A 16,810-nucleotide genomic window follows, 5' to 3' on the forward strand; every position below is an offset into this window, starting at 1 on the left:
TTAACAGGCATCCATCATAAAGATTGGAAGCACAGGCTTGCTTGTGTCACAAGTCAGTATGTGCTAAATGTGTGCACATACAGTGCATGCTCTATTGTATGCATTGTTGTGGGAAGGAAGGGAACAATGAGCCCTACATCAACCCCAAACACCAATATATCAGAGGCTAACACAGCATGTCAGTCACACATACCCACATATGTAGTGTGTCAATATTTGGTACAGATTACCTCCAGCACTTAGGTTACCTACACAGTCCACTCATGATGTTGCTGGACAGTTTGTCATCAACCATCAATGGTATCTGTGCCAAGTTCGTCTCTACCTGCTAATGATGTCAATGAGTCATTACTCCTGGCAGAATGACAGACATCTGTTCGAGGCATACATGATAACTAATATGTATTAGTTACAGATAGAAGCCTCTCCAACATTCAGGTGGGCTTAAATGCTAGTATTTCTATATAAGCACAGTGAAACGGAACAATCCATAATGACCACATGATACCTCTGGGAGTAATTGGCCTATATATTTTGCACAGTGGCAAGCTTTGGACAGAGGCTGGTTGTGGGCTCATGAGTTTATGGCCTGACATCCTTTTCTCTAGCCTTAATGCTATGCATAGAGTTGATGATTGGGAGTCTATCAACATACCTGCCTTGGTCTGGGTATGCACAATGTACAAAATGCTCAAACACCATAGAAGATGCATCCTATAAAACATCTACTCTGTTGTAATGGCCACAAGTCATGCCAGCCATGTGGAGAAGCAAGGGCTTCAAACCAGAATCTACCTGAAAGGTGACGACTCTTTGGAATTTTCACATTCTATAAGCTTACCTCCATGGGAGTCTGGAGCCTAGATGCTTTAAGGGTGGCCATAGATAGGATAAGGAGGGTAACAGCTACTACCAATTTTAACAAACCATCTACTCTGCCTATTTTGTTATGTACCTACAAAAAGCAGAACAACAAGACTAGCACTGAGCTGCACAGGCTAAGGCACAAGCAGCACCCTCATATATCTATATTTCCCAATGTCAACCTGTGACATGTCAGGCTAGGTCCAGAGCTTAAAACATTGCTTTCCCTTGTGTTGAATGAGGAGAACCTTTTGTTAGCTGACATGTGGATGCTGTTATATTCATCACCCAATGAACTCTGACCTATCCATTTCAAAGGTGAATTTGCAAAACATGTGAAGGCATGACAGCATCTTATTCCTAAAGCAGCTTTCAGAGAATTAGCCCAGCATCCTTGTCTTGCCTCCTCCATCAGCTAACAGAACCAACATGTCAGCCCAAGGGCCAAGGCCCTCACCATTTGTACATAAGAGCTGACAGGTTGCTTATTTAGTTGTAGCAGTGCCTAGTGATGTATGGTTTTGTCCAATCCCAATGATCTATGCTAATTTGCAATGACCTGTGAGAAGTTAAGCATTGCTACTGTCTTTGACTTGGGCTTTCCAAAAGGCTTTAAGTAAAGGGCTGCTAGGTCAGTACTCCGATGTCAGCACTGATTCTGAAACAGCTAAGGCAGTAAACTAAAAACATGGCTATTCAAATACGCTCACAACCTAACTTAAAACATCAGAATGTAGGGTTCTTCAATAAAAAGGACAAGAGATACTAATGCTTGAGAAACAAATTAATGAGAGATGAGTGACATTGCGGAAGGGTTAGAAGATAAAGTTTGTCTATTTGCGGATGATACTAAGATCTACCAGAGTGGACAGGCCGGAAGGCGTATAGAGAATGAGACGGGATTTAAGGAAGCTGGAAGAGTGGTCAAACATATGGCAGCTGGGATTCAATGCCAAGAAATGCAGAGTCATGCATCTGGAACGTGGTAATCCAAAAGAACTATATGCATTGGGGGGTGAAGGGCTGATGTGCACGGAGCAGGAGAGAGACCTTGGGGTTATAATGTCTAACGACCTGAAGTCGACGAAGCAGTGTGATACGGCAATAGCCAAAGCTAGAAGAATGCTGGGCAGCATAGAGAGAGGAATATCTTAGTAAGTAAAGAGAAGTGATAATCCCCTTGTATAGGTCCTTGGTGAGGCCTCACCTGGAGTACTGTGTTCAGTTCTGGAGACCGTATCTCAAAGGAGACCGAGACAGGGTAGAGGCGGGTCAGAGAAGGGCGACCAAAATGGAGGATGGTCTCCATCGAATGACTTATGAGGAGATTTTATGGATGTGCCAAGTATTGCCCAATTTCTTCCCTAAATACATTGCAGATAAAATACATAATATTTGATGAGGCATTTGTTATGTAATTCCTTCCCTAGGTAATAATGTTTATCCCAATTACATACACTGCAAATATAATGCATGTTTCTAGATGTGAGACATACGTTTTACATTTACAGTACACCCATTAGGTTATGTGTAGATGTATTCATAGAAGATACAATAATTATTATTACTAATGTACTGTTGGTAAAATGTACGTTTGTACTGTAAACACTATAGTTCAATGTCTGTAAATATATTCTGAAAAATAGCAGGAAAAGAAACAGATAGTTACCAAGTCCTTTATTTATCTGATCAAACAGTGGAACTCTGGCCCTTTCTCCAAACTCATCAGCATGGTTCACAAGAGCTTCCTTCACAGTCTCATATCCTGTCAGAATGACCATTTTCTTCATTCCCAGCTGAATGGTGAACACAGAGCCATATTTTTTGGAGAGCTTAAATGTAGAATAGAAAAGATATTGATGTAAAACTGACAGCCCTCTTCAGTTTTGGATCTAGTTTTTAGTGAAGTGATTCCCACACTTGTCCTAGTGACCCCACTGTCACTCAGGTTTACAGAATATACACAGTAAATATATGAATGAGACATCTTTGCATGCATTGGAGCCCTAGTATATGACATTTATCTGATGCATATTTATTATGGAATATTATTAGTAACCAGGCAAGGATCATGAATGTCTTTGCACATCATAAAACAGCTGGGGAACAGTGCTAACATCATGATACATTTTGATGTCAGAAAAAAAGCAGAAGCAGCAAAGTGTAAAGCAGAAAATTTAAATTTTAAGATGGCCAACATCAAGGTATGCTAAACTTTTAGTTCTGTTAAAGTGGAATCTCGAATTTATTGGCAAAGAGACAGAATAAAAGGTATTTACAAAGATTTTATATAGGTGCTAACAAGTATGCCTAACAATAAAACAAATATAATAAGGTAGATTCAGTGGGAATAAACCAAGACTTTAGGAAAAAATAACTGAAAGAAAAAGGCATTTTAAATAATGAAAGAAGAAGAGACAGAGATCCTTATTAAAAAATGAAACATATATAGAGAATATAAGAGTACTTGGACAAACTAAAATTAGCAGTGAAATAAATATTTCAGATAGAAAAAAAATACCCCAAATTAATTTTTAAGTACATAATAAATTGTTAAATAAGGATACTAATTAATTATTTTCTAGAAAAAATGGAAAACATAATTTCTGGGGAGAGAGATAAAGAAGTACAATATTTTGTTTCTTCAGTATATTGGAAAGACCACTAGATGTCAATAGACCGCTAAAGGCATTAAACTGGGAATAAGTCAAAATGTAGTGCTAATGTCAAAATCAGTAAGACACCATGACCAGATGAAATTTATTCAAGAGGACTGTGGGAAATGAATAGACTGGTTGCACCATTATATTTACATTTTCAGACATCAATGAAGCATAGGAAGGTTTTTCAAGACTGGCAAAGAGTACAAAGAGATCCAAATATTACTTCCTTAGAAAATACTAGAAGCGATCATATAAAAGGAGATGGAGCTACTTAGCAGGGAGGTGAATGATTAACAAGAATCAGTATTGGTGCAGGAGCTAAAGCCTACCAGATATACCTTACTGGGTTTTACAAAAATACATCGACTGCATGCTTCATATGAGAAACATGGATTGATCTAAATGTGGTTTTCACAAAAGCTCTTGTTATGAAACTGCATAAGAGACTGAGATTCAAGTTATGAAAGACAGGGTTTAAGGATAACAAGGCCAATCTTCAGCTGCTAGCTGACTGCTGAAGGCAGCCAGCTAAGGCTAACTTGGCTGAGATATTCAGTAGTGCTGCTGAGCCGCTGAATATACCCAGCTATCTTTACGTTTATTTGGCTAACTTTAGAAGAGCTGAAGAGCTGTCCTAGACTTATTTGGCTAACTTTGCCAGATACTGCTGGATATCAGCATTTATCTGGCTTAGCCAGCTGGACAAGTGGCGCTGCCTCAGAACACCCCCCCTACCATCTCCACCCCTCAAGGAACTGGCTAACTTTCTGGCTGCATAAAAAGTTATCTGGTTAGTGGCAAACACAGACTGAGGTGGGATTTTTAAATCCTACCATTTGTCTAGCTTGATCTAAACTTAGCTGGACAAATGGCACTGAACATGGATCCCACTATTTGTAAGTGAGTTTGAAACTGACTGAAGGTGAATTGATGTAGGGTCATAATCAAATGTTTCCTGTTCTGATTAGCATAAGATGATAAGTTGAGTTTCACAAGAGTCTGGTTAGGACCACTGTTATTTACTACTTGTAGCAAAGATAAGGGCTTCTTTTATTTGTCCCGGTGACCCCACTGCCAGTTGGGTTTTCAGGATATCTATAATGAATATGCATGAGATAAATCTGCAAAACAGTGGAGTCTTAAATTAAACAAATTGATCTCATGCATATTCTTTTTCTGGATATCCGGAAAACACAGGTAGATGTGTGGTTCCCACAACAGGTTTGAGAAGTCTGTTCTAGAAAAAGGAATAAACAGACTGTTACCATTTTTTCAGATGACACCAAATTCTTATCACATTGCAAACAGAGAGCAGGACTTATGATAAAGGGGATGGAACAGCTCCCCTATGAGGAAAGGCTGAAGAGGTTAGGGCTGTTCAGCTTGGAGAAGAGACGGCTGAGGGGGGATATGATAGAGGTCTTTAAGATCATGAGAGGTCTTGAACGAGTAGATGTGACTCGGTTATTTACACTTTCAAATAATAGAAGGACTAGGGGGCATTCCATGAAGTTAGCATGTGGCACATTTAAGACTAATATGAGAAAATTCTTTTTCACTCAACGCACAATAAAGCTCTGGAATTTGTTGCCAGAGGATGTGGTTAGTGCAGTTAGTGTAGCTGGGTTCAAAAAAGGTTTGGATAAGTTATTGGAGGAGAAGTCCATTAACGGCTATTAATCAAGTTTACTTAGGGAATAGCCACTGCTATTAATTGCATCAGTAGCATGGGATCTTCTTAGTGTTTGGATAATTGCCAGTTTCTTGTGGCCTGGTTTGGCCTCTGTTGGAAACAGGATGCTGGGCTTGATGGACCCTTGGTCTGACCCAGCATGGCAATTTCTTATTTTCTTATGTTCTTATGAGTGCAAGTGTGTGAGAGTGTATGTGTGTAGAAAAGAGAGAGAAATGAGTATGTGTGTGTGTGTATGAAAAAGGGAGAGGAGTGAGTGCATGTGTGTGAGTGCATGTATTTGTGTGAAAGAAGGAGAGAAATGAGTATGCATATGTGTTTATGGAAAAGAAAGAGGAGTAAGTGTGCATGTATGCACGAGAGTGGATATATATATATATATATGATTAGCGGGAGAGAAGTATGTGTATATGTGAGAAAGTGCATGTATGTATGTGGACGAGAGAAAGAAGTGAGTGTGTGAGAATGAGCATGCTTGTGTGTGTGAGTGAACATGTGAGTGTGCTACTGTGAGAGAGAGAGAAAGTTTGTGCCTATCCTGCTACTGTCCCCTCACCCTACAACAGTCTCAGGGTGATAGGAAATCAAATGTTCCTAGGTATGCCTACTTCAGACACAATCATCTTCTCCTATTTCAATTGTAATTTAAATCAAATCTGAAATGGCTAATCCTCTCTCTAGTACAGATAATCTAAAATTCACCAATGATCACTTCCTAATTAGCAAATGTCTGTACTCTTAACTGAATTCTGGGAAATATACACAACTAGTTGTTGAATATTAGAGTGATTTTTTTATTTTTAAAGAAAAAAACACACACAACAAAAAATATAATAAAAATCATCATATGAATGAGATAGAAAGAAAAAAGTAGCAGATGTAAAAGAGTTTAGGATTTCTAAAATAGGAAAATAAGAAAGTCTTAGACGTTTCCTGTGAGAGGAAAACACTGGAAAAGCCTGAACAACCAGTTTCTGGTTGTTTGTGATTCTGTTGTTACATGGTTTTTCTTCTAAACGCAGCACATGTTGGTACAGTTGCAAAACAGCAGTTTTTACAAATCTTCACAATTTATTCCCTACACATCTCCTAGCTCCATGTTCCAGGGCACCATTTTATGTAACCCCACCTGATGTGCCTATCCCGCACAGGTGGGGCCATAAATTATTTTATTTCTCTTTGGGGTTGGAACCACTCACAGGCTTAGCTCTTTAACAATGTCTCTTACTTCCAGAGCCGGATCCTTTGTAGGTGGAGGGCCCAATGTGACAGGGGTATCCTTCTTATATATTCCCTTTTCCTTTGTGTTCCCTTGGGAGAGAGGACATGTCCTTATAGTGGGTATAGCGAGTGCAAAATAAATACTCTGTAGTCACCGTGTTAGTGTCCAAAATTAAAGTCTTTACTGTTCAAACAACGGTGATAAATGACACGATAACTCTAATTGCAGCACCTTAAAATTCTCTTGTTTTCTTTTCTTACAGTCTCTTCCCTCTATTTGTGCAGGATTCACATATCAAGGCCAGGGAAACATCTACTCTCTTGGATTAGGTAAAGTGGAGCTCTGAGGTGGTCAGGATTTCTTTAGACTGGTCAAAAACCTCTTCAAGGCTGATAAAAATGGTAAAAGTCTATGGCACAGAGAGTAAATCTTCTCTCTCTCTCTCTCCCCAAGAGGGTGAAGCATTGGGTGGGTGCCCACAGTGATTTCTGGTTTCCCTTACTCACCTTTAGCAGATCTTCTGGATCTCCTTGGTTTTTACACAGTCTCTTTATTTCTTCTTTCTGGATCCCTGCTGGGAGGAATCCCCTTGAAGCAAGGAGCTCTCCTTGCTTCAATCAGGAAGGAAGGGCAGCCAAAACTTCCTCCTGGATCTTGAAATCAAAGTCTGTTTTCCCCAACAAAATTTAACACCGGAGTTCCTCTTCACAAGTGGATCACCACCACTTCAGGGGCAGGTCTTCCTTACTTCTGGGTGTCCCAGGCATAGGGTTCCCCATGCACTGAGTCCAAGAAAGGCCCAGATGTCCAGTGAGGCTCCTACCACTTAAAATATTAAAACCCAAAAAAATAGATCCAGAAGGAAAATCCTAACCAGCCAGTGAATGGACTGGGTAAGGAAACCCTCCCGACCCTGTCAGGACCAGCAGGAAGGGTTTGTCTGACTCCTCTGACTGGACTGAAAAAACAACTTATGAAAAGGTCCTAATTACCTCTTAATTCTGAGCAAACCAAAAGGGTCTGCCACCTGAGCTCTCTGAAGAGAACTGCTATATAGACTTTCAGGGGGGTCAGCCACTCCAGACCCCTCAAAAGGAGGGGCTGCATTTGAATGGTAACCTCCCCCCTCACACTAACCTGCACTTTCACTAGCTGAACTAAAACTTCAACCATGTTTTAATGGTGATATAAGCAAAGCATAGGGTCCGTCACACATGATTCCAACACTTGCAGTAATTATAACTATTTTAGGTGACATTTTAGGGTTGAGTGGACCTGCAAGGCAGATTAAAAGGGATCTCTCAGTCCTTTGCTAAATTAGAGTTTCAAGGTAAAGATTTCCAGGAAAGAGTTACAGTACAATGGGATATAATTAACCCAAATTTGCCTCCCTGAAGAATCTACCTAAAGAAAGGAACTATACCACTTCTATACAACTCAGCCTTTTTGCTGTGTTGCTTAAGATTATGAGAAATCTGACATGACCATTGGTCAGCTCAGAGATAGGGAGGAAAGGCTGAAACAGGAATTTACAAAGGAGAACCAAACACAGTTAAGATGAATTGGAATTATAGATATTAACAAGAAAAATGCATTGACATATGTTGGATACATGGTAACAGACAAAAATAGGGGTTGAATAAGCACAAGTTTTAAACTTGGGAGCAGGGTCAGTGCAAGGGGATTAGATGCCCTAGGTAAACCTTTTGCCTTGTGCCTGCCCCCCCCCCCCAATCATGCCCATCCCGGCCACACACCCCGCCCCCCAGTTGCGTTGCTACTTCCTGGTCTTGGCCTGATTCCTACTTCATTTGTAATCACGCCCGCCAATTGTGTGCTTCTCTGGGCTGCGAGTAGGTTGGGCGCTGCTTGCGGTCTGCCAAATCCCCACTCCTCTTTGCTGCCGCTCACAGCCCCACATGGTGATCTAGTCTTCAGAGCCCCCTAATGGTCGGTGCCCTAAGTGCAGGCCTAGATTTCCTAATAGGATGTGTCAGCTCTGGTTGGGAGCAATAGTACCATTCATCAAGGCTTCAACCCTGACTACTGGCCATTTGGTCTGACCTAGTATGGCAACTTCTTATGTTCTTTCTTATGTTCTCACTGACAATTCAGTGATCTTAAATAATTTTGCATCTAAAGTGGAGAATATCTCTCACATTTACTTACCTCATGCTTGGGGATCTGAAATGGCTTAACAGCATTTATACTAACTGCCTTGTGAAATTTAAAAATCAATAGGTTTACTTTGTAGGTGGATAGAATTACTAGCAGAGAGTAGAAGGGATCTCAGCTAGCAGCACATGTTTTTTAATAGTAGCTGAGATGCTGTCTTGGGAAATGAACCTAAAATCACAAAAAAACATAGAAGCTGATATTCATCACCACTTAGCTGGATAAGTGGAGACTTATCCGGCTAAGTGGTGTTGACTGAATATCTGGCTCGATTCAGAAGTTGGAACTGCTGGGATAAGCAATATTGAATCTATTGACCATTTGGATCTTCCAGGTACTTGTGATCTGAATTAGCTACTGTTGGAAACAGGATATTGGGCTTGATGAACTTTTGACCTGACTCAGTATGGAAAATCTTATATTCTTATATTAACAATTGTTTCCGCAAAAATAGAGTTACGAAGATCATAGTAACTCTGTCTTTTCTGTGTTTTACCATGGTTTTGGCCATCAGGATCATTGAAAATTAAGCATATCAGACCCCTATCCCCCAATGGAGAGAAAAGATTTTTGGAGTTAGTTTGTCGTCTGATCTTTTCCTGGATTAGAAGGCTAGTGGTCCTGTTCATGACTGTGACAAATAGATTCAACTTAGGTAGAACCTACTTGAGGAAAAGTCTACTCTCTACTTCCTGTTTCAGGGACCACTCATAATAGTGTAGCCTATCTATTAGGGTAGCATTTCTTCTTCCCAGATATGTGTCTTTCAGGGTTAACCCATGAAAAGACACACAGCTTCTAGATACAGGAGCCAAATTCCTGTTCTTCCTTGCTTATTCAGGTAGAATATGACTAGTGGGTGTCCTGGTTGTATTAGAACATGATTGCTCAAACACAGGGAATTCAAGATCACTGCCTAACAGAGAGGTGGTGGAGCTCCTCAACAATTCTTTGTTTTCCATTTTATTATGTCTCAAATTAAATTGAAGGCTAAGATTAGGGAGATGTTTACAGTCACTCTTGAGTCTGATCCCCCTACAATTGAAAATTGAGGGATTCCTCACCCCAGCATTTGTGCTGGCACCAAATGCGGGTTCCTTGGTGACTGCAGCTGCGGAGCAAGCAGTTCTATCGCCAGACGTGAATGTCACCTTAAGTCCCAGTGCATTGACTATTCCTCCTCTCCTCCCTTGGACAATAGCTACAGGGGACTCCTTACCGCCGTCTGGGTCGAAGCTGAACTCTCGTTCGATGGTTTCTGGGAAGGATTCCCTTGTAGATGCTGCTGCTTTCTTGGCTGGTAAACTGGAAAATACTTTGTTGTTAGCAGGGGGGTCTCAAGTTCCCATGGTTAGACCCTGGATGCTAACCTCAATGCCAGAGCATAGTGGAGAAGAACTTGGAGAAGCTTCTCTGTGCAAAACTACAAAGGTTTGAAGAATGAGTTTTTCATCCTACATTGCAGAAACCTTCTGTGGTTACTTTAGATCATTATGGTCAGCGGTGATGGAAAAAAAATGTCTTCATTAGTTGATGTAACTTCTAGTTCTTTTTCCTGTATTCAATCTTCTGAGACATTATTGACCTCATATGCTGGAAAACTTGAATAGCTGGAAAAGCAAGTAGTTTCAGTTCAACAGTTCAAGGGACTTTGGTTCAATCTGAAATGTTTCATTCAAAGAAACTGGAAAATTATGAAAACTCTCTTCGCTATTTACATCTTAGGATTCTGAATTTTCCTGTTATTGATTTGTTTTCCCCTATGGATCTGTTTAAAAAATACATCTCAGAGGTTATCAAGATCCCTACTGAAGCTACTCCTTCCATTGCTAAAGCTTATTATATAAAGCATCAAGCAAATAGTAACCCCTGTTGTAACCGTCCCTTCCCGACGGCTTCACTCCGCCTATCTTTCTTTCTTTGCACCTCCTCTCGCTATGGATGGATGCCTGGCTGCCACAGCGTCTGCCTGCCTTCGTCTCCGGCGTCCCCGGACCGGCTTGGGCGCTGCCTCCCACCATGCTCCGCTGGTACCTTAGGGCGCGTGCGCCACGCAGCCCTCACTCTTATTTCCTACTTGGCTTGAGGGGGTCCCCCCAAGCTGGCCAAAAGTTCTTTTTGGGCCGAACGAGCCGTCCGGCGCGAACTTGCCGGGAATCACGTGACGTCGGCGTCACGTGATTCCCGGCTCGTTCGCGCCGGACGGCTCGTTCGGCCCAAAAAGAACTTTTGGCCAGCTTGGGGGGGCCTCCTGACCCCCCCAAGCTGGCCAAAAGTTCTTTTTGGGCCGAACGAGCCATCCGGCGCGAACGAGCCGGGAATCACGTGACGCCGGCGTCACTCGACGTGCCGCCGACGTCACATGCTTCTCGCCAAGGATTGCAGAAATGGCGTCCTCACTCCTCGCTCCATCACCAGGGAGTTGTGGTAAGTCGGGGGGGGGGGGGGGGATTAAGGAGGGTGAGGGGGTTTATATTTTTATTTGGCTCAACAATCGCGATTTCCCACATATCGAACATATCTATGTTCGATATGTGGGAAATCCGATCGTTTATGTCGAATCAATTTTTTAAGTAAAAAAAAAATATGAGTTGCGTTTTACTAATGCGGTCAATCCGAATGCACACCCCTATCACCCATACAGTCACAAATACATAATACTCTCAGACCTATCTACTAAACATACCTTTGCAGTCATCTAAACATTATAGCGATACACCCAATATACCCCTAGAATATTCACTAACCCGAAATCATTCGCTTCCAATACCATGAGCACAACGTAGTCCCTGATGCTGTATCCTAATCACCGATCTACTAGTTTTCTTGTTTATATTGTTATATTTAACCATATTATACCGTGTTAAATTTCGTCCTATATATATATATCCCACGACACTACCAATTCACTGTTTTGTGTTTATATGAACTTTGGTATATAAAAACGATTAAATAAATAAATAAATAAATAAATAAATAAATACTCATTATTCTCAGTTCTTTCCACTTCAGCACTGCTCCCGGAGGAATCGCTGTTCCAGCGCCTGAGGGACACTAGCCCAGTCGGGCTACTTCTGCTGCTCACTACTGCCACCTCTGGTGGCTTCACCACATTGTCTAATAAAAGATCAATCTCTGTGTTTGTGTGTCCTAAGCTGAGCCTGACCTGTGGCCCCTAACGGGACTTCCCCCCATGGGCATGCTCAGCTGCCACAGTGTCCAAGGGTCCATCCAAACCTCACTAATTATAACAAACCCTGATGGTCAAGAGCAAGAGCAAGATCCAAATTTGAATTTAACAGAATTTCTGGAAACTTCAGCAGATATTTCAGTAGATATGGGACTTTGCTTGCTTCTTTTGTTTTCTGTCAGGATCATGACTTTGTTCTTAGAATGTTTTCCTGTTACAAAACAGCAAATTTTATAGTCATCAAATCTTGATATATCTGGATATTACCCTTGCAACCCAAGAGTGATGTAAACGTTTTTTAGCAATGCACAGTGAGGTATTGCCTGGGTGCGATTTTTATGCTTCGTTACCCTTGTACATGTATATGTTCCTATTTAGGATCTAGATTTATTTATTATGACCCTGCTCATTTGAGGTCTTATATTGATGTTCATATCTGTTCTATTTAGCTCCATTTGACTATAATTGGTTTGTGATTATCATGAACACTGTCTCTCTTATTTCTTCTATTTTTTGCTTTTCATTTGTATTGCTCATTTTATCCTGAGCTTCCATTTTTATTTGCTTCAAATAATTGAGCTGTTTGACTGATTTATAATACTGCTTTTGAATGTGCTTAATACTTTGTAATTATGTTCAGCCAACTCATGTTTTTTTCTGTACAAGTTTATACTTATTTTGAAAATTCTAATAAATATAAATATAAGCGCCCCCCAAAAAACATGCTTGCTGGACATCAGATTTCTGAAGGCCTTTAGAGCATTTAGAACAATCTTCATCTCCCAGAAATTAATATAGAATGATTTGTCTTGGAGGGTCCAGTGTATGCAGCCCCTGTAGGTTAGATCCCTAGTCTAGGTGCCATGGTGAGGACAATTTAATGTGAAAGAATCTAGAAGGGGAAATCTTTGCTGTGCTTTAACTAGAAAGGCCACTAATAAAGTTTGTAACTTACAAAAGGGTGCACAGGCGCTCATGTGCACGCGTTCGTTGGCCCGCGCTCAGGGGTGCAGCTATTTTATAATATACTCTCTTATATGTGTGCATGTTATAAAATAGCCTGACCGCACACACGGATATGGTCAATTTTAAGTGGATGCCCACCTGTGTGCGCAAATGCCACTTCTACCATGTAAGTGGGGGGATTTTAAAAGGCACGGGCGCCAATGGCATTGCCAGTTTTCCCAGTACATTCCCAGTTCGCCCAGATAAGGGATAGGAGTTACAACCTCCCCCCTCCCCAGTTTAATTGCTTCCCTTCTCCCTTGTTAGTTCTGACCTTTAAAACCATGCTGATCTGCCCAGATTATTTTATTTTATAACTTACACATCATCATAGCAGAAGTAATGTTACGTTGCAGGGGACCCAGACAATGCCCACGTCCGTACTGCCCCTTTTTGAAAACATTTCATGTGTGCGTGCCATATTAGCGCATCCCCTAATTTTGGTGAGTGTTAGGCTTTTAAAATTCACCTTAAAATCTCTTAACTCTTTCATAACCAGGATGCACTTGGTCTAAACCTACTGAGTATGTTGACCCTTAATTCTACGTATCCAAGTGGGTTGACACAGCAACCACAATTCTTAATGAGCAGGAAAAATTGTTTTACATATAATCCTGTAGGAAAATAGAAAAACAGCAACAGCATATGTTGTATCCTTTCAACAGGCTGGCAATGTAAACTGATCAGGGCAATACAGACTACCACTAGAACTTGGGAATTGTTCTTGTTATTGTCCATTCTGCGCTCTGTAATTTTCTTACTGTTATTTTCACTGTTGCATATATAATTTTTTTCTGCCTCTTATTTTAATAATTCTAAATATTACTTTGGCAACATGTACGAATTCTTGTAATAACTGCCATAGTAGGTCAGACCAATGGTTCATCAAATCTGGTATCCTGTGTACAATGCCAATAAAGTTTTCTGAATCTGAGAATAGCGTGAGAGTGGATGGAGCTTGGGAAAAGCGAGATTCGCAGAAGCAAGAGGAGAGGAAGGAAGGAAAGCGGAACATGTTGAACTAGCTAGCATATAGGGTCATTAATCAAATCGCATTATGGCATTTTCACATGCGAAAACACCTTAATGTATGCGCTAAGCAACATTATGCATGGTGCGATGCTAATTTTTAAAAGGGAGGAGTCCAGGGTGGCCTGGCTTTGTGAAGCCATAATGCCGAAAATAACTATACCTTTTTCAATTGCATTAAGCTGTGTGATATGGGCATATTGTGGCAAAGAGAGAGAGACAGGAGGTGGCATCATAGCAAGCAGCTATTTATGCTACTATAGGAGGCCCACCTAGTAACTTGAGGTGAGGTTTAGGTAGTAGTGTAGGGATTAGGGGCCACTTTTACATGCAGAGTGAGAAGTACGAACAGAACAGTGCACTCTTGAGAAGATTTGATGTCCTTCGGAGTGAGGAATCTCACACAAAGGTGAGATTTGTACAATGTTCTTTCACTGGCCCCTAACCCCTATACTACTAACTATACCTCACCTCGAGTTACTAGGTGCACCTCCTACAGTAGCATAAATAGCTGCTTACTATGATGCCACCTCCAGTCTCTCTCTCTCCCTCTCTCATAAGGTCAGAAAACATTCCAATAAGAAATTTGAATTCTGCTGATGCAATCAGAGCCTTTGTTCCACAGCAGCATTAATTAAATGCAATGCACCACAAATCAGCTTAACAAAATTCAGCTCCACATAATTATTACATAATTATGAATAATAACTGACTGGAACAGACAGGGCCAATGATCATGTATAATTAGCACTCTGCCATACAAACCCCATGTTAATCAAGGCCTCAGCTATTGCTCCCCAATGCATAGAAGTGAATAGGCTTCACTCAACTCATGTTTTCTTAATGCTGAAAATTTAAATCCTGGTTAGAGTTGGACTATAGTTTCTGGGAATGGTGTTAGTTAATGGGGCTGAACCTAGAGTTCATGGTACAAGGATGTGTGCACATATCATGTTCTCTGCACATAAAATAGGGTTGGTGCACATTACTGTGTGCAGAACATGATCTGTATGCATGAGTTAGGAGTACAACTTGTATGTTCTTAACTCAGGTTTTGTACACTCAACTTTTATGTATACAAATGATGGTTTATGCTCCTAAATCATCTTTTATTATATATGTTTTTATATGTTTTTCTATAAACCACTTTTGTACCTATAGCTTATTATGCAGTATTTAAATGTGTTAAACAAAATAAATATTTTGTGCATGTAAATCATGCTTTAAGCATAGAAGACAATATGTACAAAATATTACAGTGCATACACTGTATTTTATGCGCTGAGCATGTCTCCTGCACACATTTTTGAGTTAGCTTGCTTTTTCAAAGTCCTGATGCATTAGCATACCATTTGCTTACTATATTTGGGAGTTAACTTGTTTTCAGCAAACACATTATGAAACCATGCATTGAATTTCAGCCCACATTTTAAACTTGCAGCTTATTTAATTGTTCCCATTGGCCCTACGGTGTGCAAAGCTCAGCACGCATTATTATATCAGGTCCTGTAGGTGGACCTGAATTTATAGAGCTGGTTTGTCTTACATTGATTTAATTAAATCTGCTGTGATTTTGTCAGCAAAATTAAACTTCCCTCCCTTCTCACCAGGGGCTTCACACCTCCTTGGTTCTGATCATTCCAAAACATTACACAGTGCTTAATTCTTAAATCTCTCAGTTATCTCCCGTGATTTCTCCATCTCACTATTCCTGTAGAAGATTTTTCAAAACAGATTTAGTTTGAGGAAAAATATTTGATAAAATTATATATTTTACATAAAATTACATATGCTTTTAAAAACATGTCCCAAAATAAGCTGTGTTATGTATTCTAACATGAAATTTTCAGCTTTTTGAAAAACAAAATGGATTACTTCATTTTTAGATAGCAAGCGAAGCAGTCGAGGAATTAATTTTACCTCTAAGAAAGTTTTGTAAGGTCTCTTCAGATTCATGATGTGAAGGTTTCCAATAATTGGAAGTGGTCTGGGTCCTGGTGGAAAATTCTTTTGGACGCTCTTCTTCCAGCCATTTACAGAACAAATAAGAGTAAGGACAGCCACTAAAGATAATGCAACTAGAAATGACAAACACATTTTTCTAACACAAGCTCTCTCTCTCAGGATGCAAAGTTGTGTAAATGGCAAAGAAAATGCAATGCAATATTTAAATCAAGGAAATGTTTGGCGTGAAATTACAGCATTATCTCAGCTATTATGCTCTTGCCACCACCCTTAATTCCTTACCTATAGAATTTCAAACAGCTGACAACAGAAAAGTTGATCATAAGAATCAGAGCATTGCATTCCACTGACTCAAATTCATCTGAAAAAGAGCAGAACCTTATTTCCTTGTAAAAGTCACAGTTTATGACATAGGCAAAGCATCTAGGTCTCTCAACCACTTGCAGTACAATGAGCAGTGTGAGCAGCTACCTCCATTTTTTGAAGAGAGACTGATTCAGTGCTGGTTTTACCCCCATAGCATCTATGAATTGGTAGCTCATGTTATTCCCTTTAAAGAAGGAAATTCACTTTTTTTTTCAATTTTGCATTATTTTAACACTGCTGAATTATTATTTGTAATTTAATTTGCACTTTTAATGTTGAATTTATTTGTACTTTTATTGTATTTTAAGACCTTTGCCATCTCCTCCCTTGTTTCAATCTTTCTTTCTCCTAATTGTATTTTTTATTTTTTGGTTTCTTCTGTTCCCTCCCACTCTGTACTTTTTTCCTCTAATTATTTGTTGCATTGAATTGTTTGATTATTTCTTTTCTATTTTTTTAAACTTCTTTTTTGCATTTCCAAAAGCTTTGGAAAGGGCTTTATCTATTAACTACAACCTCATAGGTAGATTTTAAAAGCCTTATGCGCACCAAAGCCGGGAGATATGTGCAGAAGTTGCGCTCATGCACCCTGCGCGGATTTTAAAAGGCGCAGGAGTACGCGCTTATCTCCCAGTGAA

The 16,810-nt window shown here is 40.1% G+C and overlaps 1 protein-coding gene across 1 annotated transcript in view; it reads right to left on the bottom strand.

The window, feature by feature from the left end:
* LOC115088121 (cytochrome P450 2K6-like) overlaps positions 1 to 15,938 on the bottom strand; it is a 104,639-nt gene extending 88,701 nt beyond the window's left edge. Inside the window, exons 1-2 of the mRNA XM_029596094.1 lie at positions 15,762 to 15,938; positions 2,534 to 2,696 (exon numbers count right to left, since the gene is read on the bottom strand). Of these exons, the coding sequence (XP_029451954.1) occupies positions 2,534 to 2,696; positions 15,762 to 15,938 (340 nt within the window). The remainder of the gene's footprint in view (positions 1 to 2,533; positions 2,697 to 15,761) is intronic.
* Between the last annotated feature and the right edge of the window lie 872 nt (positions 15,939 to 16,810).

This window comes from Rhinatrema bivittatum, chromosome 3, assembly GCF_901001135.1.
Source record: "Rhinatrema bivittatum chromosome 3, aRhiBiv1.1, whole genome shotgun sequence".
NCBI lineage: Eukaryota > Metazoa > Chordata > Amphibia > Gymnophiona > Rhinatrematidae > Rhinatrema > Rhinatrema bivittatum.